Genomic DNA, 27,500 nt, shown 5'->3' with positions numbered 1-27,500 from the left:
CAGCTCCGCGATCTGCTCCAGACTGATCGCCTCCATGTCCAGCATGACCGTTCCGTTCAGCAGCAGACTGCGCAGCTCGAACAGCGAGTGCAGCGAGAGGGTGGCCACGTGTGGTTTGGACCACCGATTACCACCCTCCTCGACGTCCTCCTCGAACTTCACCCAGCGTGCCGTCTCCTTCCATGCCATCTCGTCGCCCTCCTTGACCAGTTCCTCCATCTCGGAGAAGAGCGGATGTGACTCGTGGTTGCCGCTACCATCGCCACCCTCTCCGACTTCCCCGCCCAGGATGAACTGTACTCTTTGTGCGGGGGGCGTCACTGCCACCGATCGAGAAAGAAAAGTGGGAAAATTAAACAGAGGGAGAGATACAGAGAGAGAGAGGGAGAGAAAGAGAATTTTCCGATAAATATTTCACGATCAAATGTAGCTCGCAGCTCATTTTTCTACGTCTTTAATCTACACCATCTGGAGCACTTTTGTTCTGAGAAAAGTCGGTTTGGAAAAACATTCAAAGCACTACAAACGCACACACAAGCACGGTGGTTCAGACAAACACACACGCCGGTGGAAGCGATAAACAGGCCTCGCGGCCCTGTTATCTTTTTTAGCAAACGGGAGCTACGGGAGGTGACTGATGATCGGTGAATGGCGTCGTTTTGCCTGGCCAGAGTAGGCTGATGATGAACGAGCCCGGCCTCGGTCTGGTCGGGCTAGCTGGGAGCGTGTTTTTGGGAAAATTTAACCGAACCGGACAGCTGCTGGCCGCCGGCGTAATAAGTGTCAGGGAAGGCAAACAAACAATAACGCGATCAGTCGCGCGGCTCCCGGTGCGTTCGGCCGCCAGCTCGCTTTTTGATCGGGATTGCGTTGAGGGATGCGATGGGGATGAGCAATCTAATCGACTCCATTAACGTCCGTCCGGTGAGAGGTGATATGATTGAATTTTCGTGACGTAAGGATACAGAGGCGAGGGCATCCGATGGTGTTGGGGGGCGAATGGATACGCAATTCAACGTGGACGTGCAATGTGAGCGTTCGTTGGTGTTGCGGGGGATGAAGAATTCTCACTTTCGCAATCGGGTGTTTAGTGAAAACTCGTGAAACACAACTCTATTCATGTTAACCGACGAAAGCAAACTTATGTTTCATGAAATCGAAATGATCGGTCAAGTCAAGATGAACGAATGGAAGCTAAAGATATTTGAAGAAACGGTCATGCAACAAAAAGAGAGCGAAAAAGGGAAAACAGATAGAAGAGAAATTGAATACAGAATCCAAAATCTTACAGGACTCGCCCTCCTCAACAATGCTGATTCTGCGTTGGGTAACGATGTGCGGTTTCGGAACGACTTTCACGCCGAAGAACGGTGCACACAACAAGACACAACAAGACCCACGCACATAAATATAAAAAGTGGAGAGTGTTCAGAGTGAAGAGGTTAATGCATTCAATAAAAATTGTTTGAATGTGATTTGAACTAGGAGGAAAATCAAAAGATAAGGGAATTTTGATCGATTATTTTTTCTAAAATCTAACGTCGGAAACAGAAGCTTACTCCTAGCTGCCAATCGTACTTTCGATCGAAAAAGGATCTTTCAATCATACCGATGAGGTGCCAATAGGGTGAAAGACAATAACTGAGGCTGCAGTTACTTACCGGGACGATCGGAGTCTGGTTCCGTGCCGGATCGGTCACCATTCTCTCTGCCGCTGCCGGCCGGATGGTGCTGCTTGTGTCGGCGGCGCTGCGAATGTCGCCTCGATGAGCCCGGTATGTGGACGCCCACGAAGACACTGTGCGCTCGGTGCCCTGCAACGTAAAGCGATGAAAGCCAACGAGGCGTTAATCGTGCATTTGATATGTTTTGCTGCTGACATGCCGCCCCGGATAACGTCCCGGGATGCACGCTCGATGAATTTTCCAATCAATTTAGAGCACCTTCGGTCACTATTTACATATTTCCTTGCACATTTCCAACAGCTCCACGGAGCTAGGGAGTGCAATGGAGAGAAATGGGTCACAGCAACGGAGGCCGCAGCGACCGGACCGGAGCGCGTGATTACAGCAACAAAATGTGTTTTAATCACACAATCTGTCCGATTGCCGCCAATCACCCGCGCAAGACACTGGCTGTGTACCCTCTTCACAATCGATGACGCTCAGTTTGCTCGAGTTAATCCTTTTCACATTCGATAAAATTAATATCAACCACTTGAGCCGCGAAACCGCGGCCATATTGAAGCAAACATCTGCCGTCACGTATACACTTCGCGTGTCATCAGCGTGAACAATTCGTGTCAGGGAAATTCCTTTTTTTCCGGGGGGCGTTGGTATGTGCAATACGCACTGACACGTGTGATTTGTGTTTGATGTTTGTCGCGTCATTTGATGGCCACCTGGCCGCCGATGACGGTCACTAGAAGCTATTGTTGTTAATATGTTTGCACCTCAACACAGCCTCAAGCACTCTGCCTTTACACTTGACCCACTACTAAAGGGCAATCACAATCTTCTGGTCACATTGGGTGCGAATTGTTCCAAGAATTCACGGCTTCACGGCACTCACTTACCTTCATAATCTTGATCCGCTGGAAAGGTCCGATTTTTGAGCCTTGGATCTATCGGCGCCTCCTCATCGACAACTCCGTGATCCATCATCCAAGGTCTGCAGGAAAGGAGTGAGAAAGAACAAAATGGTGATGATTAGCAAAATAACATGATTAGAATCAATTGAGCATCCGATAATTCGGGTTCATTATCAAGTTGGAATCAGTTTAATCCAATCCAATTAGAGCGGCCAAGGTCCGATAACAGCAATCACAGGCGAGCATTAAAACTATATTATACACACGAATCGCCGAGGTCCTGACCAAGGCTAATGATGATCTGTTGTCGCCAACTAAGCTTTCCACAGAGCGCGCATGACGTTTCGCAGTTCTGCCTCCAATTTCAACTCAACTCATACCCAATTTACGTACCACCACGAGTCACGGGTTCGTTCTGAACACTATCACTGCCAGCGGGTCACTGATGCGTGGCGCCGTTGGCACGATGATCATTTGCAACGCTTTCAACGTTTCCAAAAAGCCAGTGGTGGGTGGGAAGCTTATTTTCAACCTCCACTCCCTCTTCTACTCCGTCATTTTTTTACATTCTTTGAACGTTCACAGTACGTTCTGTCATTACGTCGTTGAAGTAGTTCTGACACTGAGCCAGAACGGTGGTTATGGCGGGGTGCACCATTCATCTGAATCTGATAAGAACTACTTCCGCTCATTGTGACGCTTCGGCGCCGCGTGATGTGACAAGTGACAGCATCCTCTTGTGCCAATTAATGCGCCAGAACAGAGGCGGGCAACCGCTCACCGGGGTCTCGAGCAACAAAGATCCGATCTCATTCGTGGTCCGGTGCACAATTTTCTGAACGAAGAAAGTATGCCCGGCAACCTGCTTCACTTCTGGTGGATGGCGGCACTGGCAAGGAGTGCCGTTAATGCAATCAACCGTTTATCATTGGCCAGCCAGCCAGCCGTGTGATTATGTACTTTGCGGTGCAAGTTAATAACGATCTTTCCCGATTTGGTGACAGTAATTACTGTCATTACAGTGCTCTGGTCAGCAATTAAACACCATAAACAAGCCAACAAGTGTAGCCGATTGCCTCCGGGTTGTCGAGCACGCGAGAAAATGTCTAAGAAAAGCTTTTGCAAACTTTGTATTCGGAAACCCTCGCACTACGCGGAAGTTATAACGATCAACATTAAACCCCGCGGCGAATCATCCGGCGGATGGAAAACAATATGCGAAAAAGAGCCAGCGGCCCACCATTTATCAATTCCTCCGATACCGGTACGGATAAGATCGCGAGTGCGGTATCGGATGCAGGCGATCCGTTATGAGAATGACTTTGGAAAGACAATCCATCGTGGTAACACAATGCATTTTTCCTTCGCGAAGGTTGTATGGCCCTTTGAGTTTGTGAATAATTCTTCAACATTGAGACGTGCTAATGCTATGCCAAGGTTCCGACGATATATGCTAATGCTTGTTGTGGGTGGTGGGAGTAGAGATGAAAATTCCATGTTATGATAAACGGACGATGAATATGTGATCAACCTCTCCCGTACGTCACCCACCGGCGACCAGCCTCCGGGGCTCCCGTCGAGCTGCAGGAGTGATAAGCCGGATGGAAAAAATATATATTTTAATCCGTCCCATTGCGACACCGAGTGCTAATCGGTGCTGATCATTGATGTAGATGTAAAGCAGTACCGATGGTGTGAGCGGCCTTATAATAGCGGCGTTGCACCCCATTCAGTCCTTTGTAAATGCATTCTACATTCATAATTCATCGCATCAGCATCCAGAGCGGCGCCTTTCCCGTTGGTACAGTTTTACGAACTTGTTTATTTCGATTCGGCAAAACTGGTTGTTTATTTGCAGTTGGAACCGCATTTCATATCCTCTTATCACTGCATCACAGCGTGGCGCACGTGGCACAAGCCGCAACGAACAGAACGACCTGTCTTACGTTCTAGCAAGATTAGCATCCGCGGTACCGGATCAACGCAAAGTGTCAGTATACGTCACAGTGGTCGGTCGCAACGGGCAGTAAACAGGTCTTCAAACATGAACCTTGCATCAAGCGTCGTTGTTTGAAGAATAATCGCAAGCAGCAAGTTCAGGCAACGGATCTAACATCAGCTTTGAACAATGATACGAGACGAGGGCAAGCGATGGTGGTAGCTATTAAACTGAGCAAATAAGCACGTTTGTGGCCGCGGACACAACAGTATGCACCACACCAGTGCATCAAGTGCATCAGGTGCACTGGCCACGTCTACAGTAGCTGCGGGAACAGTAGCTCGATCCTCGACAAACACCAGTGCTGCGTGTGTGTTGAGTTCTCATGAACTTAATCACTGATAACAAATCCTCTCAAAAAAAACCTAATCCGGGGAGTAAGAGGGCAAAACAGAGCGCTGCGTACTCTGATTGTAGGGTTTCGAAGTCTCAATTCACGAGGCGGTGCGAGATGAGAAGCTATTTAACCCGAACTGAAAGGAGGAGCCAGTAGCGAAAGCATAGATCTGTTATGTAGACCAATGAGTGGCGTCCGAGCTGATCCTGTGGCCTGATAGCAACGGCTATCCCGGCTACCACTAACGGTTTCACTGAGCCTGATAACGTCGACAGCCGACAGACGAAACATTGAATTATCGTCCAATTAATCCTCAGCCCAGGCTGAGTGCCGCTGGAATGTGGTCTCCGTCGGTGGTGCGCCGTGACGCGAGGTAGATTTGCATGAGCACAGCGGCAGCAGCGTATCAATCGGTATTGCCTTTGTCGTTTCTCACGGTACCTTTCCGTCAGCTCCAGTGACTCCATTTCGCTCGCGTCACTTTGTCCGGTCACTTTACTCCGGAACACTGCACTGGTGGGCGAGAAACTGGCCCACCTGGGGGAGGGGTGGACAACCTGTGAGCACTACTACCGTCGTTAACACTTGGCGAAACACTGCATTCACAACTGCGGTACCGATTTAACACCGGTGGCCATCAGAAGTCAACTACACTATCGTGCACTATCTCTCCACCTTCCCCCGGGGGGTGGTTTTGTCACATCAAGCTACGGTCGGCGTCGAGAGTGTAACCTTCGGTCGAGCTTGTCGGGCTGATTGTCACTTCTCAGGATTTAGATAATGTAAAAGTGATGAGACAGAGCAACACACCGTGGGTGGGAGCGAGCGAGAGAGTGATATTATAAATCACTTAAGCACACTTTACGCTTTAAAGCTGGACTTATTCGTCGCTTCCGCTAGTTCCGTCTCGGTACAGAAGCAGAGCAGGGCACGTTCTGCGCACACAACTCTGTCAACAACAGGCCAACCACCAGTTCTTATCAGCAAAGAAGTCAACGAGCAGCAGATCACTGTCACCACCGTCGGTATTGATCGCCGTCGTCGTCGTCGTCCGTCAGTCACTGGTGGTCTATCCGCAATCGAGCATAAACATCTTCTACGGCCTCCATCGTCACGAAGGTTTGGCTCTGTACTGGCTGCTGATAATCAACCCCGTGGTCAGTGATCGTTTTCGGGAGATTTGTCTCTGGATTTGGTTGGAGAAGGTCCCCTGTTTTGGGAGCGGAGTCCGAAGCAGCAGAGCAGACAAATCAGATAATGGCCGAGAAGCTTGTTATGTTTCGCGCGAAAGAGCGCGCGGTCGACGACGATCGCCCGATTGTTTGGGAATCACAGCAGCAGCAGCAGCAGCAGCAGCAGCAGCAGCAGCAGCAGCAGCAGCAGCAGCGGTAAGTGTGGCGTAGGTCATGATGGGTCTACGCATCGCTGGCTTTAACTCCCTCGACCAAGGTTACCCCGGAGCGATGATTAACCGACCGAATCCAGTTCGAGCGAGTTCAGTCCGGGGTCCAAGTACGACCATCTTCCCCTTCCCCACCCGGGTGGGGCTCTTATGGATGGATGGATGGAACCACGGTCGCTTAAGAAAAACGCGATCAGTGTCATCAAAAATCTCCGCCCCGAAAAAAAAAACAACATTTCCCCTAAAACTCGTTTCGGATCTCGATCGAGAGAGTTCGCCGGATTCCAGTTTTTGATTTTGCATTCCGGATCACAAGGGCCTCCGGGAATGGACGAATGGAGCATTACCTCCGCGCAAACCTGTTCAAAACATTTGCGTAGGGACCCGGTTTTGTGTGGTGGTTTTTGGCGCCAGACCCTGCAGCTCAATGTTACCTTCCTTAGGTGCTGACAAGTTGCGGACACGGGAGGGGTCTTCCATATGCAAAGTCGAAGTCGCCGCGATCGAAGTCGAAGGTCCGCCGTTCGAGTTCGAGTCAGTGGCATTCCGAAATGTCGAATCCATACATCAATACTGCCTTTAATGGTGCTGTCAGGCCGGTCTACTATAAAGCTTGAACCGGCTGATAGTTCCTGCTGCCGCTACTACTAGACCTTGCCCTATTTTGATGTGCCATTCAATTACGCGGTGGTCGCGGCCAATGTAGGGCAACGCGAAAGAAGGAAACGGCTGTACGCTGAAAGCAACTTTCGAAGACCTTCCGTCAATGGATTCCGTGGTGGTTGTGTCTTGCGTCGCCCGGTCACCGATGTGTGCTGCTGAGCTGCGAAGGTGAATGGCTGCGCGATTGCGCGACACTCTCTCGATGGCTGACGGGATGGCGTTGGATTATCGCGCCCAGTTCCTTCGCGTTTGTGTGCGTCTCGTTCTTGTACTTGTAGAGAAAGAAAGAAGAAACGAACTCAACGGCGAGTGCACCCGATCACTATCCCGATGGCTTCGCAGTGGCTGTGGCTTGATTACTTTGCCATTTTATTTGCATTTCAACGGACGCCGTTGCTCTTGGGCCCTCGTCGTTGGCGTTCGCAGTTCACTGACCTACGCGACGTGGTGCCGGATTGTCTCAAGGATGAGCGGTTTTGTCGCGCCCTTAGCTCAAATTCCAGGTGTCCATTCTGTGAAAGGTGTTATCGGTGATACTAGAGAAAAATACTACTAGAAGTCGTTGGACCACACCTTGTCATCAACAACCAAAAAAAGCGGAGAACCTCAAACCATCGATCGTTCCCGAAAGGTCCACGGGGGCGGGTGTGGAAGTTCTAGAAAAGAGCTTGCAGCAAACGAACCGGGTACGAGAAAGTATGTCCGGAATTCTAATCAGCCATTCGAACGACGAGCGCGTACCACATACAACGGGCAATCGCGCCACGGGTGGTGCTGCTGGTGCGATTGACGACGACGACTCATTTAAAGGCACGTTCCAGTTACACATACACAGGCACACACACCAACACAACCATACAGATACTTTGTCTCGATTGACTCATTGTGGCGCCTTCATATGGGGGAGGCGAGTACGTCACCGAATGGCTGATAAACTTGGGTTGCTACGTACTTTTGTCTTATCACAACCACTCTGAGCTCGGATGTGGGCTGCCGTTTTGGTCGAATGTTTGGAGTTCCTCCTCCTACCCTTCCTCCCCTTTCCATGCCACCATCTCGACGAAGGACATGACATACTCGAAGCGAAGGAGCCCTGGCCTCATACCATTAGTGTCAATCACGAAGGAAACGATCAAAGTGCCTGAATCTACAACCAATTATCGGTTCGCCCTTCCGCTGCTCCTCCGCAGCGATCGTCTAATGGTAAACGATTGGCTGGCTTCCTCCCCCCCTCCCAATCAGTGTAATGGCGCCGCATGTGACACTCATTTATTGTGGCTTCCGTGATTTAACCCCTGACCTGATGCTCTTTCGTGCTCCTAATAGACCCACATTACCATCGCCCATCAGCTCCGGGGCAACCAGAGGAGCAGCTCATTAGGTTGTTTGCTTAAAACTGAAACCTGAATCGAATCTGCCGCATCTGCCGGGTGGGTGGGTGGCCAAGCGCACGCAACGTAATTGTTGTCCGTCTGATGGCGCCCACTGCCAGGCCATGGCACGCACGCATCTCACAAGCGCCACCAGCAGCCCCAGCAGCTTTCCCCTTGAATTGCATCGTTACCCTGGATAGGTAAATGCACCGCGAGTGCATCGCGCATTGCACCCAGCACTCCACAGAGAAAGAGAGAGAAAGATAGTCGCTGCGAATGCATCTCGTGCCTGTCTGCGTGTGTTCAGGGCCAACGATCTCTGTATGTGATGGGGGCTGGCATGGCGTGGCGTGGCGTGGGCCCTGACCAGGGCCAACACACAACCGAGCGAACGAGCCTGGCCGCGAGCGCAACGAACGAACGCGATGCATCGGATTACCACCCCCAGACCAGACACCAAACGCCGATCGTGCTCTTATTACCTCCAACCGTCTGTCATCTTTCTTCGCTTTGGCGGTCATCAGGCAGTTCATCTCGGGGTTTGCTTACCATCTATCTCGCCGTCGTATTTATGCGGCCACGGTCACCATCCATCCTGCTTCTTCTAGTCACTATCGCGGCTTGGTGACATCGTTTGCATGCTCTCTCTTCAGCAGTCTCTCTTTCTTTCTCTCTTTGTTGATCGCAAAATTGGCTCCCAGCTTGCGGTAAGGCCGAACGTTCTTATCGCACTCCCTGCACCCTTTCCTTCCGGAGGAAGGGAACAGAAAGCGAAGCGAGAGCATTTGTCGCCATCGAGACAGACGCGAGCATATGATTTTCGGAATGGAGTGACCCCTCTCCGGTCCCGTCAGCCACAAATCGATGTCGAAGAGCGCATCCGGATCCGGGTTGACTTTGAACTCATTTACTCAATTAAAAAACAAAAGCAAACCAGGTGTGGCACATTGACGCCCTGCCATGTATCCGCTGGAGCATAAAATCGGGTGAAAGTCTATTAACGAGCGAACCATCGTGGCCGCCGGTGAGCGCACGTGCAGGGATCATAAAAAATACTTTCCAATTAAAAGTTGGTTTTGCAGTCCAGTGAAGTTCAATGAAAGAGAGTGACCGAACATGTGGCCACATACGATGCTCGAGTTACACTTTGGTGTTGCCCGGGACAGCAGACCATTTGCAATTCAAACAAGCCAGCGACTCGTAATAACCATTTGTCCACCGGTACGCACCAATTACGCCCCATCATCCGTTATATCTGAGCGGTGAAAGAGGCATTTTCTTTAAACTCATTTTAACTCGAACGAAATCCTCGTGGAGTCAAACTGGAGCTTAAAAAGGGTCTGAGATACGTGAGTCAGCTTGCGTTTTCGCACCGGAATCTCGATAGAACCGTCTCCCCCCCCGGTAGGCCCTTAGGCATTGCGCTACACTTTGTTTGGAGAGGATAATGCCGAGTGGGTCCACCGGCTCGATAAACACGAGACACGGCGATCCCGACCCGAAACTCCATAAATATTGATCACAGGGGCTCGGTGCTGGTTGGTGCTTCTCGGTTGTTGCTCCCAAGATTTAACCTTCATTTCCGGCGTCCGATGAGACCATTTCCGCTTCGGTGGAAGAGGAACACCCGTTCTTTTTGGGAGTCGAGTGAGGCTGCTTCTCCGAAACACTTACCGCTGAGAACGGTAGCGACGCTTCGCCATATCCTTCATGGCTGTTCCCTGGTTGGTGGTCAATCTGTTCCCTTCGGTAACTTATGGTGGAATAAATTCGCCAAATGGACTTCTCTGTTCGATGGAGCAGCACAAGCTTAACGTTGCACTGAAGCACTAACACAAACACACCGACATGGTCACTGAGAGGTCTGCTGGAAAGGAAGTCAACGTAATCCAGTCTGCAGGACTGCTGCTTGATTAGCGAGTTCGCAGGAACAACCGGTATTAGGTGCTTGATTGTAATTGAAGGATATCGTTTGTGGCCTTCAAAAGCAACGAACCAATCGAGAATAGCACCGTAACGTGGTACAATCAGCGTACTGTCAGCTGCTATTACCCCGTCCTAGCCACACATTTACCACACACGCCATGCACTTTCCACTTTCGCCTCTTTCCACCGAGCCGATCTCCCTCTCTGCTGCGTCTTATACTCCCCGGTAGCAGCACTGGCTTGGCACTACACTTTGCAGTCGCTGGAACCACAGCCACAAAATCGGATTTGGGTCACCAACGACCATCGAGGGCGTCGTCGAGGGGTTTAAAGGGGAGGGAGCTGTGCATGTAAATTACGTTTAAGTCACTCGAAAATGGCTTCCAGGCGCTGGCTCCCAAAAAACGATGGCAAAGATACAATGAACAGGCACGTATTGTCGTCTGAGAAATGGAATGAAATGATGAGATTGTGCGGAATTGAAACGCGATTATTGTTCCATTGGTATCCCGTACCGAGCGCAACTAGAGAAAGAAAGAACGGCGCGTTTCAAAATGGAAGACATCAAAGAATCGGCGACATGCCAGCGAACGGCACTGGCGCGACACCCCACACAGAGAGAGAGCGCGACACCCCAGACGGCTTCGCGAGGGTGCGACACGACTTTCTTCGTTCTAACCACCACGTTCTGCTTCCTTGTTCTCCTTGGCTGTCTGTCTGCACTGTCTCGCCACATCACACACCAACGGTCCCACCGCACGCCAGACCGGATGAAGGGTAGGGCAGAGCCCAAGGCACCGATTCCGGGGCGGTGGATTTGATTTGCAAGATTTCAATCCGTTCGAGTAGCACTAGCGATGGCACGGTTCTCACAGAGACGGTGACGGGATTCAGCGACGGAACGGAAGCCACACACTCGCACCGCGGACAAACCGCGCAGACGACCAACGCGCACTCCGAGCGTCGCGTGGTGTGCCGATCTGAGCGACTCGACGCTGGAGCGAGAACTGCGATGCCGAGACTGCCATGTGCGAGCTCGAGCCGTTTGATTCCCAACGCACACGCCCGCCCGTATGCCGTCTGGGGTGGGTTTCCTTTATGCTACAGCGTCGTCTGCTGCTGGTGGAGCTGCTGCTGGTAGAGCTGCTGTGCGCGCACATCATCGCGTCGAACCCTCAGCTGCCCGTCGGGGGTTTGTTTGTTGTTCGCCGGCAGTCGTGTTGGCCGGGTTGTTGTTTCGCTGTTGTTGTTGGAGGGACATCGTGACGGTTGGGGTGGGAGGAAGAGTGGATTGCCGGCTTTCACGGCACCGTAAAGAGACATACCGCTGGACGGAAGAGTGACTAACTCGGTTACTAGCCGCACAGTGCGGTACCGTTTTTGGTAACAAAACGATTTCCTCGACAATACGTACTAATGCGAGAGGGGAACAAGTGTTTGCTATTTTTTTGATGTTTTTCATTGGTGGATATTTAGCTATCATTTTATGCCACTGATCATACATGCTTATCAAATGTAGCACAAGTTGTTTTATGTAATGTATTAATGGCATTAGAAGGAGTTTAGTTATTTAAACTTAATTAAAAAAAATCACAGATCAGATAGTTTTAAAAATGATATTTTTAAGGAAAAACCGAATAAAATAATTATATGAAAAGGGTATTAAGTCCCTCAATAGTCATTAAGTGATTAAGAGTTAATACTTTTGCAATAATATATCATGAAACAAAGAAGTACTTCTCATTATTGAATAAAAGGAATCATCACTTGAACATATTAGTTTTTAAATATAACACGATTTAAGGTATTTTATATTCCCCCCCCCCACCACCCCAAAGAAGATGGTATCAAATACCACTTATCAATCTTATAAATTGTTTTTGCTATTTCCCATCTCTTTACCCCATTAAGATTTTCTAAGTAAAACCATCCAATTAACTTCAATTAGTAATTTCCCTCGTCAACAATCTTCGGAAAATCGACCGTTACTGTCGGAACTATTTGAACGTACGCTAGTATTGGTGGCAGGAAAATTGGTCGGAAAATCGTACGCACACCAGTGGGATCTAGTGTAGATGTGTGTCAAAGGATCAGGTGCTGCTGCTGCTGCTGCTGGTATAACTCGCTTGGCACTATCGTCTCGCGTCCCTTACGTTCGCTCTCTCTCCTCGCTCTCTCTGTTTCTCTATCTCTTCCAGTGAGTTTTTCCACCCACCACACGCCACTCTCGCACGACTCTCTCGTCCATCTCTCGTCAACACACCAACACAAAACTCTTCGTTCGAGCGCACGCATCGTTCGTTCGTTCGAGACGGGACAAGGGATGGGCTGGTGGCGATTAGTATCAAGGCGAAAGGGGGAGGAAAAGACCAAGATGATAGTGTTTCAACATAACAGCAGTATGCGGCTGTGGGTGTGCCAGCGATGGAATCATAAGGCCTCGACGAAAGTACAGGGTGATGCGTTTGAGCCAGCAAATCGTCCGCTTTGACGGTCATGGGAGCTACAGAGTGAAAGGAGTCAACGGAAACTAGTTTTGCGCTACGTTTCCCGTTTCCTGTCCCATCATCGCGAACGCGCTTCCGTTGAGGATTAGCTGTCGGAACGATTTGGTTGCAATAAAGCTTTGTGCAACACCATTAGCAAACTTTTTTACCATCGCTATTAAGGATCTGTTCATCCGAACGAATGGGAAAATATGATGATTCATGCACGGCTGCAGTGCTTCATCATTTGGTAGGTATTTCATTCGCATTTTGCATGGAACACATAAACTTAAATTGCATTCTGATTCGCATATTAACACCTCGTTAAGATCGAGCCTGAATATATGCGAAGGACCTTTCAAAACATCATTTACTGGCTACATCAAATCGTAGCAGTGCCGCTCTCTGCAACATAATTATTTTCGAATAAGCTCCACACCGAGGGAGATTGAAGGGTATTTAGACGTTTCGCAACTTCTAGTAATACCTCTGTTATCGCCGATTGTCCGCTGTCAAAGTGAACCTTAAACTGTGCCCTCCTTCGAAACAATGGCGTTAATATCCTCTCTTCCACCGTCAGTGATTATACTGAAGTAACATTTAATCGAATAATTAACCATCAGCCGAAGAGAGGGATGGTGAGGCAGTAGAAGGCTTGGGAGCTATAATGAGTAAATCATACGGTTGCTAGTCCGCCAGGTCGTCGAGAAGATGACACTCGCTGGCAAGGAAGGCAGTGCATTCTACGCAATTTTCCACGCGAACTGATAAGGGATCAGCACCAGCAAGCGGTGAGCGATTCCTTGGCTCATCGTGTACGACATGTTGAACAGTGGAAGCCACTCCGTTCGGTACATTCACTTCAACTCCCATGGGTCTGCTTCTAGGTAAACGCCGCGAACTACCTCTCGACTGTCAGAACAGAAATAACCTTCATCATTTAAGCCGCTCTTCCACCAGAGAGGCAACAAGCACGAAATGTTTCCAGAATTTCGACCCATTGGGGGGATGAAAAATGATACGCTTGCAACAATTGGTAGAAATAATTTGACTGTAACATGATGTTCATGTTAGGATGCAATTCGATGAATGCATCTGGTACAAAAATATCATTCCAATAACAAAAAGACGACCGATTCTTTCCATTGTGCTTCGCCAAAGTACTTGGTATCTGTTTTTGACACATTTGGCACATTTGCAAAGGACATCCCGGGTTTCGGTCCAATGGAACGCCTATCACCGAGCCAACCACTGCGAATGAGAGCGTTTGCCTGAAGTCTGACAAGTGCTTGCAAAATCAATACTCCCTCAGCAATATCGCACATCGGTGGAAATGGCACACATGGAACTCGAGCCAGGCAAGTGCACTGGGCAGAAAAAGAATGAAAAGAAGAGGTCGATGAGAGGCCATTTAGTACACGGGCGCGTAGTACATCAACCAGGGCCATCGCGGACACGATGGTAGACCACTGAATAATTAACCCAACGCGAGGGCCGTTACGCGGGAGACTCCATTTGTGGTTAAAAATTGTGCAACGAGGATCCCATCCTGGGTGTCCTTTTCGCTGCAGTGGCAAAAAAAAAGTTGGGTCAAAAATAGCCGAGTTTCGCTCGTCCTGTGCTTCAACGTCCTCAGGGGACCGTTGTACCAGTTAATGTAGCGTAAGCTCTCGAGTTAGTGGGGATGCGATACGCGGGGACGCCAAGCGTCACTGACACACCATGAAAGTATGTGTTGGAGCCCTAGAACGACCGATGCAACTGAGTCGAGCCGTGTGTCCTTCATGTGTTCTGTTCCGAGGAGTCCCATCCCTTTTTTTCGTGTCGAGGCGCTCTTGCAAACCGAAACATCACTAGGCAAACGCTCGACTTCGACGAACTTCTCGACTGAAGAGCTCAAACCGAGCGTGCCGAATGCCGGAGAAGTTGCTCGGTGACAAGAAGATGCCTCTCCTGCAGGGCGGCGTGTGTGATGGATCCTCCGGATTGTTGGATCGAGAAGAAGCACTTTTGACGAGCTGCAAGGGCCTTTCACCGGGATAGTGCTAGTTAGCTATTCTAGAAGCGGCCATCCCGTGCACACGTGCCACGTTCCCGAACCACGGTGAATTTGCGCTTTAGAATTTGCGTACCATCATCATCATTTACGCCACTTTAGGAACCATCGTTCAACTGGACGATACGTCCACTTATAAATCGCCAATCCGCCCACCGCGCCTACGCCTTCCTCCATGTGTGGTGAGAGGTTTGTCTAATTAAACTTTCATTCGCTCAAATAGGGCCCCAGACGCGTGGGTCTTGTGCGTAGCGAAAACCTCCCACACGCCTCCCCTCGACAGCTAAAAAGGTGTAGAGTAAAGCTGGTGCTCCGTTTACGACTGTACTGCCACAACGCACCGTCAACGATCTTTGTGGCGAGATATGCGATTAGCGAGTAAATATGATCGCAGGCGAGACAAGTTAATGGCACCGCGTGGAAAGTATCTCGAGCGGTTGACCTCGCAATGCACCCAGTATGCTACTCCACGCTGCCGTTATGCGGCAAAAACCTGCACCTTCCGTTGTGGAGTGACTTCCAAATGACTTCTATTCGACTATCGGCACAATCTGCAGCCCCGTGAAGCGGTCATTGCTGGGAGCAGTTGTCTGCGATCGACAGAATTGGATCTTTCATCATCAGTCTCCGCCAGATCTCTGTTGATCTCCTTGAAGCCCTCGGTGAAGGAATCGCATACCATCGCGTAACGCACTAGATACAAACTAAACTACATGTCATGCCCCCTGGTTATCAACGTCACCATCGTTGTGCGCACTCGGTTGTGTGCTGATGTGATTAACCGGCCGGGCGAATGGCTGGTGGTGGAACCTATTTTTTAATAAACCATTTTAATTGACCAGTCCTGGTCGGCCGGCCGGGCGGCCCAGCTCAACACACTAGCTTCCTGTAGTGGTTAGCTACGCGCTCGCTGCTCCGGGAGTGGAAAGATGATTGAAAAATAAAATTATCATCCACTGACCCAGGTTACGTTGTAAGCTCCTCGAGCTGCCAGATGGGGAGAGGATGGTGTTTCAGGGACAGATTGAGTAAAATAACATTGTTTGTTGTTGGCTGGCTGTTGGTGTAACTACAACAGCCACAGCAACGGGAGCAGCAGCAGGAGAAGCTGAACACCCGGACCGGAGCCTCATCGACGACGAGCTGGACTGTTATCAACACGCTACGTGTGTTGCTCATCACACCAGTTGACGACCAAACCAAGTGAGCTCTCTCTTTCTGTCTGTCTCTCTATCTTTCGTGCACATATCAGCAGCAGCAGCAGCAGCAGCAGCAGCAGGGTCAAGCAGTATATTTGCACATAGCCAGCCAGCTGCGAAAGGGGGCTCGTGAGTGTCACTGAATAAATATATAACTTAATCAACCAGATGCAGTTCACACGCTTCAACCCACCGGACAGGGACGGACCGTTTAGCGGTTTTTGGTTGAAGGCAGAGGGTGTGATATGCGGTTCGAGATCATTTCTTCCACATCATCTGTGTGTTTGCGTGTGGAGAGGGATTGGCAATGAAAAGTGGAAAATGTGTGACAGCGCCAAATGAAAACTACAGCCGAGACCTGCCCCATTTTTATCCTCAACACCGTTTAGTGGACACAAGATGATTCTGGCTGATGATGATGATCGTAAAGAACGGTGCCACTGGTTGACCTCGCTGTTGGTTGGATTGTTATACGATCAGTCTCCAGCATAACGCGCTCGCTATTGCTGTGTTGTGTGGGCGCACGTGATGGTCATGGTCATTGGGAGGATTTAGAAGAAAAGTGGTGCAGGGGTTGATGGTGGAGCGAAGGAGGAGGAAGCGATGAAATTACTAATCCCCAAACACTCGGGATTCCTGGTCTGGCCGGTTGCTCGGCGCTATCCATTGACCGGTCAGACCGGAGCGGTGGAAGCGGTGAACCCGAAATAGATTTGCTTGACCTCCCCCTTCTGTCGTCGGCTTGACCGATGCTGCACATCGTCGTCGTCGTCGTCGTCGTAGACGTTGTGTTGCTGTCCGTGATCAGCAGCAGCAATTCTATCACCAGCACGCTCGTTGGTCCATCGTTTTTCCGTCTGTTTTTTTTTTCGTTGTCTTGTGTCGTCGCAAATATTAGATCTCATGAAGCAGCAAATCCAGGGTCAAGAAATGAAGCAGCTCTGGTGACCGTATAAGAACCCGGCAATCTGTGTGCAGTACTCCATCCTTGGCATGAGCAACAGCCATTCTGCTCCAGGACTCCAAGCAAGCAACGAGAACTGTTTGCACAATCAACAATCCTCTGTGCGCTACAATATGGAACTGCCGCATTATTTTATGGTCTTTTCCTACTATTGCACTCGGTACGGTTGTCATCTTTTTTCTCCCCAAAAAAACGCAGCTTCCACTGACATTAATGCACGTTGGGCACGCAACAACGTCGGTCATTGATTTGATCTTATTTGACGCTATTTCTTTTCATGTTGTGGAAATGTGATCTACGCCATTATGCCGTGTCCATGGTTCCGAGACAACAAGACTCATCACGTTGCGACTGTTTGAACTGTGTCTGTGTGCAAGATGATTTGATTCATTTGCTGTTTGCCTTTTGGACACACTGTTTCGATGTCCTTTGCAGCAGCAACAAGCAGAGCGAGGCAGAAGTCGAGGTCCTTTGTCCTGTCACAAGATGAAGACCAGATAAAGTCACAAACGGTGAGCAATGGAGAAAGCAAAAATCGGGAAGCGGACACCGAAAGCAACCGCGCACCGACGGGTCCTCATCGAGAGTTGCATGTAAATGGGGCGTTAGAGATGGGTTTTCATTTGCCTTTCAAAGCGTGACCCAAGATTGCCATCATTGGACGGTGCTGGTACCACGATCCTCTTCATATCTATTTATGCCGTTGTGTTTCTTTTCAACAATAGCCACCTCGACCACGGACTGTACTGGGGTCTCGTCCCCAACGAGATGATTGCTTCCTGCTTTGTCACAAGTTACAAGTCCAGATCTTGCTTCCTTCCTTTCTTTCTATCTCCTTAACGGGGCGAGATGTGTGCGTTTGTCGTGCCTAAGGTCAGCGGCATGGAATTGATAGATGATTTTTTATGACACTTCTTCATTAACATATCCTGTGGACCGGTAGAGGTCACGGTGCTAACTCAAGGGCTACACAGATACCCACGCATTATGCTTTAAAGCATCGCGAAAGTGTTTCAATTACTGCCAAGCGTAAGATCGCTTTAAGGCGGATTAACGAGATCAGCCTACGTGGTGATGGTGCGCGTGATACAGTTTATAATAGCGAGGCAGTTTGATACGTCAATCATCTAAACCTCACTTCTGCTGAGAGACAGCATCCACTAATCACTTTCCTTTCGGGACCTTTTCACTGGTCCGCTGGATGATTGAATTTCCGCCCGTCTGCCAACCCGCGAGTGCGTTCCATTCTTCTTCTACGTCCTGCTCAATCTAATGTGACATCTGTCAGATCACGAGCACACCTGCTACCGTGTGGCCCCACGTGGCCTTCCGGCATTGTTCGATTGTGTGGCCCCGCCATTTCGAGTGCCACGAACACTCACGACGTCACGGCCATTGCGTGTAACAATCATTCGTTTTCCCACATCATACAGGAACGTGGCGCCCGAGGTGCTCACGTGAAAAATGGCGAAATTCCAACGAAGCGACCACCAACCAACCCTCTCCAGCATACCGATGGTCAATTGTTGACCGCTCACAAACCCACTCAACGGGGCCAAGTCAATTATTAAACTATCGCTGTTAATTGTGGTGTGTGGTCGCCGTCGGGATTCAAATGCACCTAAAGCGTTGCATCTCGGTGCATCTGAGCCAACCCCCGGGCTAGAAGGCAATTGTTCCCGCCACAACACGGTATTCTCGGCATTCGGTTCAACAACAATCGCCATGCACGAGGTGCACATCTGCAACAATGTGGCCTCGGCCGTACAGCGCCCGTAAGCTATTTGTTGAGCTTTCGGGACAACATCGTTAGGATAGGGCGCTCAGACCGCACGGACTTGCACGGGACGTGCTTGTTTTAGGGATTTAGAAAACTAAAAACCCTCTCAACGCGCTGGTGAAACCCTAGGGGAATGTAATCAAAAGCCAGAAGGCGAGATGGCTGTGCCTGGAAGGAAGATAGAACAGGAGTTCTTTTAAGACCGGCATCACGCCTCCCGGAGACGGTGGCTGCTCTTATGTATTGTCATCTACTTCCTTCTCCGCCAGCTAATGCGCGAAATTCGATCATCAACCCGCCCCGCGTGTGCGCGCGCTTGGCGAACCGGAAATATTGAATTTTATTGATGGACGATCTATTTTAAGACGGCCGGAGTAAATAAATCAGGAAGAAAAAATGGAAGAATTCATTACCTTTTTGACTGTCGTAGCTCTGGCTTCTGTTGCTGCTGCTGCTGCTGATGTTGTTGGCGTTGTTGCTACTCGACTCGTAGATTTCGTTGTTTAGCAGAGTTTTTTTTTCGGAGCTAGGTCTAGGCGAACTTGTCGCTCGCTCACTGCTCTGCTGCTTTAAAGCTTCAAGTGGTTTGTTCGTTCCAAGTTAACACGCTTACGGCCTGTGCGCTGGTTGTGTTTGGAAAACGGAAAAGCGGTAAGAAAATGAAGGAGGAAATAAGGGTAGAGACGAGGGAAATGGCAGGGAAAACAATTTCCCTGTTGCAAGCGCTGAGTCTCATGAAATTCTAGGCCGTAATTTAATTAAAGCCCACGCCGCGGTGTCAGGTTGGCAGCGGTTGCAACCGAACTTCAAGGGACCAGCGAGTGAAAGGAAAGCGCTTCAAATGGAATGATACGGATTGCTGGGGAGAGAGCCTAAGGAAGGATAATACTTTCGCACAGACACGCACTCACATATTACACCATACACTCACGGGAGGATTACTTCATTTCTAGCCAGCACCATTAATTATGCTTGCCAACGGAGCAAGGGCCGCCTGGCGACCTGGCCCGGCTTGTGAGGAAGAAATTACTTTTCCACCAAGCCACGACCGAGTAAAGAAGAGTTTACTGAATGGAACACAGTCATGGAATGAATGGGGGGGAGAGATGGAGAGAGACATCTGCTCCACCCAGGTGCAGAATTGGCGCTGGAATCACGTCGTCACGTCCCCAAGCTCCCTGTGACCATCGTCAGCTGACATCGCACGAACCGTGGACTCACCTCTCAGAACGCGGTACAAGATTACAAATTAACTGGAGGGTGAGAGCACGTGAGGGCAACGGAACACATTTCACATTTCGACCCAACACGAACGACAGCAGACGAAGCGAAAGCGAAACTGAGAAACTGAAGCCAAAACCAAGCACGCACGAACGCACGCACGCACGCGATACTAGGATGCTGACTACTGCAACAACTCTCTGGCTGACTCGACGGAAACGGCGGCGGTGAAACGGAGAAAAAAAAAAAATGCGAAAATCCACGAACAGCAGCAACACTGAGCACACGGCGACGGAGGAGGCGACTACTGCATAGTAGTGTGGAGCCTATGCGGAGCGAACGAAAACACAATAAGCGCACGGATCGGAAAATGGTCGCTCAGAACCTTTCCGTTTTCCAGCCAGTGACCGAGTGTGGTTGGGGACCTGCCACCCACCATGAGGACCGCGCTCGCAGCTCAATCTCGCTCCCTCGCTAAATGGTTGGCTCTCTTTCTTCGTCTCTCTCTCTCTCTCTCTCTCTCGGTCTCTCGGTGTGGTGGCGGTCCCCATCTACATCCCCAACCCAGCATCATCGAAGTCACCTTTGGCGAAGGTGAACCGGCGCGAACTGGGGAGACGACTCACGGCTCGAAGACGACCATCGCCGACGTTCGTTTGTCACCGACTGTCTCTGTTCGTTAGGGGCTAGGGGCTGTTACTAATGTCTCACGCGAACGGGCTATATCAACACGGCCACTAGTGGGGCACCAAAGGGGGACTCACACGTTGCATGGGAACAACGAGCGTTCGCTTGCTCGCTCGCACGGTTTGCTATGTTGCGTGCTTTGGATTTGTTGATGCTTTCGATGCATCATCATCATCATCGCTGCCGTCGTCGTCATCGTTTACGTCTGATAGGCCGGTACGCCATGTTTACCGTGGCCACTACTACTCTATTTGGTTGTGGCGACTGCTGCTCCAGTTTGACGATTCAATTCGTACGCCGAAGGTCGCCACGGATCTGAAAGGGAACCGTGTTTGTTTGCCGCGATACCAGCAGCACCTTTCGTGTTTGCTGCTGCACAGCACCCCCCAACCGCCCGCCGTCGGTGCTACCTTTGCCCTTTCGGGTGCCACTAGGGTGATGGTGATGGGGAGGCCCACGATATGTAGGTCATCTCATCTCGAACTGCCGCTCAACATGAATCATAAAGCGGCCAATGGATATTGCGGGTTCTGTGTGCAAGGTGTGTCGAGGTGGGCTTTCTGGGTGGTTTTATGCTGCGAGAGACCGAACATCACGCAAAACGAGAGAGATTTAGAGAGAGCATCGATACATAGAGAGAGAGAGAACGGTTCTAGAGGACACGCGAGAGCAGAGAAGATGCTCCAACCGGTGGGGGGAATCTTCTTCACGAGAAAAAATGGAGCGTTCTCTGGAAGGAATATGGGATGTTGTTATGCTTTGCAAACATCTTCTCCCCGCCTGAGATTGGTGTTGAGATTGGCAGCGCATCGTGTCTTTCATTTAGGAGGCAGCGGGTAGTCTTCATTCATTTCCTTTTTTTCCATTTTAAGGGATACCTTTAAAGAGGAACAGGCCGCTCCTTCTGAAAGGTCCTGCCCAGGTGTGCGATTGTGTATGATTGAAGTAACTTACTCTACTCCCGCGGTGGCTTCTTTCTACAACTAATTCCTTTATTTCTTAGCATTAATTTTTATCAAGAAATCGTTTGTGCGGTATAGAATGGTTTGAAAAAGTTGGGGAATTGAAGGGACGACACTAGCGCGGACTCTTCGGTCTGCGGCGACTCATTGGACTCGTTATTATGTAACTAATGGGGTCAAGGTTACGCTGCTCACGCGATTACATACAACATACAACACTTACTGACACGGATACGCACACAGATAGACGCACAGGTTCAGGTGATAGCAATGTAATGGGAAGCGATTTTTTTTCTATCAAATTGGCTGATGGCGTAGCAGAGAAAAAGAGAGAGAGAGGGGGGAGAGATTACGATTTTTCTTTAGGAGAAATCCATAAAAAAATGTACATCCGAGTAATCTTCGGGAGGCACGCTCCAGGGCCTCTGTGGGACACACACTCTATTCAGCGATAAGCGCTGCCTACGGTTTCGAGTATATGCGTACGATACTATCCAACTAAATGACTACGACTGCTACGGGTTTTCTTGCGACGACGTCTTTCCACTTGTATGGCTACCAAGGAAGGATAATAAATAAGTTCACGAGTTCAGTGTGGGGAGATGGTGCGCCCCCCGGGGGGACGGGACGCCAGTGGCACGCCATGGAACTATTTACAGTAGTAGCGATCCTCGTACTTTTCGCAGTAATCGCACACCACCTGACAGCAGCGACCGTTGGTGAAGCGGCAGCGACATTTCTCGATCGTCTTGATCACCTTGGTGGTGTAGCCGCGACCGCAGCAGAGCGTCGCACAGTTGTCGGGATGCAGACAGCGGCGGCCACGCGTCACCGAGCAGAACGTTGGCGACGTTTCGAAGTAGTACAGTTGATCGTAGATGGTTTCCTAAAATGGCGGTCCAAATGGTTAACACTTTTTCGGTGAGTTGGTCCGCCGATCGGGTATGTTACCTTAGGGCGGTACTCTCGTGGAGCTGATCGACGGGTGGTTTTATTGTTCACCGGGATCTTTCGTATGGCCAGATGGTATTTGGTGCGGAGCAGTGCCGCCGTCGTGTTGAAGTCTCCCAACCGGCGCCAGCACGTTTTCATCGAGCACGAACCGGACACACCGTGGCACTTGCAGCGATCCGTCATCGCACTCGAGATGGCCTGGATGCCGACCTAAAAGAAAGAACAAGAGCCAGGATTGTGAATCGATAACGCAATGAGGATGATCCTCCCCTTACCTCACTATCATGGCGCAGCATGTCCGAAATCGGATCCTCGTCCAGTGGTTGCTGCAGTTCGAGAAAGTTGCGCGCCACACGCTTCCCGTGCTTCACGTTGTCACTGCAGCCACCCCAGCGCCACGCTAGCCGCGTCGCTTCCGGTTTCCGTTCCGACGCACACTGACATTTAGTCATACGGCCCTCGGCGCAAGCTCGTGCTACCGCGTGCGTGATGGCGGCCGCCGTTAGCGCGTGCACGAACGCCGTTTCGCGGTAAACCTGTGGGCAGGGCAGGGGGACACGTGAAAGATGAGAAGACAGAACGTTCGCCGACGCCGACGGTCACCGCGTTACCTTTTTGAAGATGTTCCGCTTGCCTCTCGTTTCGATCGAACAGTTCCAGCGATCATACCGGAACTGCTCCTCGCAGTGCGTGACGGCGAGCCGGCGCGCTTCCTTGATCGCTTCCGGCAGTCCGATGTCGCGCCGGCACTGGTGGTTCTGCTTGCGCGTTCCGACTAGATACCGGCAGGGGCCGGGCGATTTGGTCATGGGGCTGAACACGGCCATCACCGTGTTTTTGGCCGGCACCGACGGTGACTCACTGTGGGTGAAAATCGGAAAATTGAAAATCACGTTTGATTGAAATTGAGGCACGTTTGATCGGTTATTTAACGACATAAATTTGAATATAAATAAACCCCGAATCGAGCAGCTCGTGGTGTGTGTCTCGGCTGCGTGAAAGTCTGTTTATTTCACGCAGTTCTGCTCGAAAGGTAGGGGAGGCTGGTTCGGATGGTCCACGTGAGACCAGAAGGATCAACCGAGATCAGAAGGATTAGTTGGTTGATACTAAAGGAAAAACTTGGTAAAAGAGCTTCTTTTCTATCAATTTTCCTTCTTTTCGCTGTTCGTTTTTCTATTACACAAGAAACTTTCTAAAACAACCATCCCAAACCTCTTTTACTGACGCGAAAATCGACGCTTTCTACTAGCCACGTGGTGCCTCCTTACGAGTCCTTAACAGAACCCAGATGATAATCATTCGGCACAGCATCGACGACGAATTAATTAACCGAGTGTCGAGCCGCCGATGCGCCAAGGTAATTTTCTTATTGTCACCAACGAAGTTCTTCCATTGAACTCGCAATCCGCGTCGTGCGTGCGCCCCTTCTCCGGCTCGACCGCAGTTAAGTCTATTCAGTGCACCGGGAACGGTGAGCATTATCTCCCTGCAGCTGCACCCATGTCTCCACCACCACCGTTGACTCCACCCCAAAAATGGTAACCGCGAGTAAGTGCGCAATTTCCGCGGACCACCAGCCGCGCTTAAAGACGTCGAGAGGACCAAAAGAAAAGGTTCGCGGTGGCTGGCTCAGGCTCAGGCTGTTTACCTAGCGTCATTTTCTGCTAAAACCCTCCCCTGCGCTCCGATGCACCGGCTGGAGATACATGTGGCCACGTCTCGAAGATGCAGCGCGCGGTGGAGGTCGCTAATGAAAAGACACGGCTGGCAGTGACAGGCGACCCGGCGACTAAACGGTAGCTAATTTTGCTCGCGATATTTTCATAAGGAAATTGACTTTCGAGACCCGCGCCCGCAGTGGAGTCGGAATTGTGAAATGAATCGAGCGAAACGCGCCTGGAACTCGTTCGCATTCAGCGAGAGAGGGAGAGGGGGGGTCGCGGAGAGGGTGGCTCGTTTGCAAAACAAAATACACTGAATACGCGGAACGCAGCCTGGGGCGTTGGGATATGCTTGATTTACTAAAGAATAAAATAGCAACCCCCATCGCGTGTTCGCATAATGGTGGCACGCGGCATCGTACGAGAGATTTGATACCATTTGCACCGCGAACCTCGATTCCTCGACGCCATTGAGGCGCATCCTTTCAGTAAGGTAGCAGCTCCCGTTGTTGAACCAAGAGGCCGGAACAAAGAGGAGCAACATTGACACAAGCTTCGAGGGGGGAAAACAAAGCAAGAAAAACGGCGAATGTGGGCGAGCGGTGGTGCGCCGTGGTATTCTATTAGCACGACAGCATTCCACCAAATCCTTTTCCCTCATTTCCCCACCGAGAATGGCCACTTGTTGAGTCGTATCGGTCTCTATCGCTGCGGTGCACCATTTAGGAGACTTTTGTCTCAGCGCAGACAGAAGTCGTAAACGGAATTGATTCTTCTTGCGAGACGGCAAGGAGCGGGAGTCATCTAGACGTAATTATTAAAGGTAAGTACTGTACTGTGGTCCCTTTTTGGGCCCCATGACCATATCCTTTCGGTAGTTTGGTATTTCAATTGCTCTCTTTTCCGAACAGTACGGTGGTCGAGCAATATGGTGGTCGTTAAGCCAACTGGAACAGCATTTTCTCGGAAAAGCCACCCCTTTCTCTTCCCTGCCTCTCTCATCATCTCCCTGTAGAGGTCGTTTACTGAAACAATTAAAGAGTAAATGGAAGTTGATCAAACAGCATCACCAATCAGGATATCAGGGAATCAAACAAATCGTAACAATCGAACCGCACGTGAACGTGAATGAATAAACTATTCCATTCCCATCATTCAGCCCGCGTGCCCTTCAGCGCTCCCCAATGGACCGAGCTGGAGGCGCCACAACAACTGGCATAAAATGGAATCGTTTTGCTGCGTTTTTGCTTTCTTTTATGTTATGCCACAAATTCCAGCAACACACGTGACGTGGCGGGAAAGGGAGGAAGGCAGGACCTGTCGGCAGTTCCGAAGCGAACCAACCGAGGTCCGATCGAAATCGAATCGTTGACATTACTGTATCAAATATTCATAAATTAATTAAAATATTTGGCCGATAGTAGAAGGTAGACTACATACTTTCCATGAACACAACACAACACCAACAACGACGACAGCAAAAAAAAACACAAAACCGATCCCTCGGAACCGTATGCTGTACTTCCCACAACCACTACCATCCGCGGCAATGAATTTGTGTCCTCCGGCTCCAGGCTCCCAGCATTTTGATGCTTCATTTCACCTGAAATCGAACTGATGGCACCAATCGCGCCCACAGCATCAATCCACACGATCGCGGCATTCCCGGTACCGCTTTCTGGCTGCGCGCTGGATGGAATTCAATGTTTCTTCCCGGCATTGGGCATGGCACTTGATGCCGATGCCGGGGGCACCCCGCACGATTGATTTCCAAATTCCTCACCAAAAATGGAAAGAGGTCTGCGCGCTTTTCCCGCGAAATAACGGTTGAACCAGCAGCCAGTAGCAGTGGTCCATAAATGTTAATTCCATTTCACGTTATCGCTCATTTGCTGTGTTTTCGGGGCGTTGAAGTATCCGGGAAATGGGGGATCCCAAGCCCAGCACCAGGACATCGGTGAGAGGGATGCAGATTCGCGAGATACGCGATTCCGGGCAGCGGGTTCGATTGGCAATTATAATAATTGATGTGGTGGCGATATCAGTGGTGGATGTAAATTAATTCGCTTTTCACTTTTGCCACGGTGTAACCGTTGGCGTTGATCTTTGGCGAACGTGCGGTTGGCGGTTGGTCAATATTTGGCAATCGCGTGTTGACCGTAAGTCAACTGCTTGGTCCGAGGCGAAGATGTTTGTGGATTTCCTACGGATAATTCCACAGCTTCGTGTTCGAAGCGTCGTATGATGAAGTGCTCTGTTCTTGCACGGTGTTTAATTTGCAGCCAATTGTGTGCTCGATCAGTGGTCAATCCGGCGCTGGCTGAGTTGGCACACATTTCGGTGGCCAGTAGGTAAATATGCTCTCGGCACATGGCCACAGGCCAGTTACGCAGTTACGCCAGAAAAAGAGGAAACACTGCAAACTATTTAGCGATGGCCAATGGCCCAACTCACCCCTTGGACGTGATGACATCGTTACACTCGATGAGGCAACAGATGGCACTGAAGATCAGCAAACCGGTGAGCAGCGTTCGTTGCTGCAATGGCGGACCCTCGCTTGCCAGTCGCTTGCTCGACGATTTCATCACTCCACTGCACTCGTCGTCGGCCATTGTGTTAAGCAGAAAACAGAAAAAAGATCCACGGTTTGTCCAGCTTGCAAATGCACTTGCGTCCTGCACCTTCCACTGACCGCCTCCTCTCTCTCTCTCTTTCTCTCTATCTCCCACTCACAAACAATCACACAAACGCAAACACACACCTCTTTTTAAGTAGATCCTGTAGGATCTGATGGGAATTCAGATTTTTGTCGCGTAATTCGCGCACTGTTTCCACGGTGCACCAACGGTACGCTAGGATCGTTCACTGGCTGGGTGGTCCTGATCGCGCGGAACCACATCAACGGACACCGCCGACACCGCGTGGTGCTCGCTCGGTGCTCCAAACCATGCCGGACCGCACACTAACACCGACTAACGCATGGTTGCCGATGGCCGCTGTGCGTCTTCTTCGTCATCGTCATCGTCATCGTCGCCGAAGTCGGCGTACTCCGAACCGAACCAGCCGCAGCGAGAGTGTATCGTGGACGAGCTGCATACTGTTGCGATTCCTCGCGTGGTCACCACGTCCACCGGCGTGCACGCTTCTGGTCACTGGGAAATGCAGTTGCCCCGATGTTGCACAAACTGTCACTTTCTGGGGGACCTCGTGGCCAAAGGACAGCGGACATTCGGCGTG

General features: G+C 50.3%; 2 protein-coding genes across 11 annotated transcripts in view; both read right to left on the bottom strand.

The window, feature by feature from the left end:
• Positions 1-11,020, bottom strand: part of LOC126571734 (electroneutral sodium bicarbonate exchanger 1) — a 22,640-nt gene extending 11,620 nt beyond the window's left edge. For 6 of the 10 annotated variants that reach the window (XR_007607921.1, XR_007607920.1, XR_007607922.1 and 3 more), the window contains exons 1-4: positions 10,039-11,019; positions 2,576-2,670; positions 1,662-1,814; positions 1-320 (exon numbers count right to left, since the gene is read on the bottom strand). The exon at positions 1-320 is cut by the window's left edge and continues 172 nt beyond it. Coding sequence is in view for 6 of the 10 variants with exons in the window: in XM_050230502.1 (XP_050086459.1) it covers positions 1-320; positions 1,662-1,814; positions 2,576-2,670; positions 10,039-10,076 (606 nt within the window). In the remaining 4 variants the exon portion in view is untranslated. Of the gene's footprint in view, positions 321-1,661; positions 1,815-2,575; positions 2,671-10,038 lie in introns of all 10 variants that reach the window. The other 4 variants (XM_050230505.1, XM_050230506.1, XM_050230507.1 and 1 more) reach the window with 2 other exon arrangements.
• Positions 11,021-21,662: 10,642 nt separating this feature from the next.
• Positions 21,663-27,199, bottom strand: LOC126568899 (protein Wnt-4). The gene is made up of 5 exons (XM_050225578.1): positions 26,718-27,199; positions 23,211-23,460; positions 22,875-23,135; positions 22,597-22,809; positions 21,663-22,531 (listed from the first exon to the last, which is right to left on the bottom strand). Exons 1-5 carry the CDS (start codon positions 26,873-26,875, stop codon positions 22,295-22,297), a joined length of 1,119 nt encoding a protein of 372 aa, XP_050081535.1. The 5' UTR covers positions 26,876-27,199; the 3' UTR covers positions 21,663-22,294.
• Positions 27,200-27,500: the final 301 nt, after the last annotated feature.

The sequence above is a fragment of the Anopheles aquasalis genome, chromosome 2 (genome assembly GCF_943734665.1).
Source record: "Anopheles aquasalis chromosome 2, idAnoAquaMG_Q_19, whole genome shotgun sequence".
Classification (NCBI taxonomy): domain Eukaryota; kingdom Metazoa; phylum Arthropoda; class Insecta; order Diptera; family Culicidae; genus Anopheles; species Anopheles aquasalis.
The sequence above is the reverse complement of the archived record's forward strand: the minus strand, read 5'-3'. Positions and strand labels throughout refer to the sequence as shown.

Coding starts and splice junctions, on each gene's coding strand:
- LOC126568899 (XM_050225578.1), bottom strand. CDS start 26,875: ATGGCCGACGACGAGTGCAGTGGAGTGATGAAATCGTCGAGCAAGCGA. Junction 23,461..26,717: donor GATGTCATCACGTCCAAGGG/GTGAGTTGGGCC, acceptor TTTCACCCACAG/TGAGTCACCGTCGGTGCCGG. Junction 22,810..22,874: donor TGCTGCGCCATGATAGTGAG/GTAAGGGGAGGA, acceptor TCTTTCTTTTAG/GTCGGCATCCAGGCCATCTC.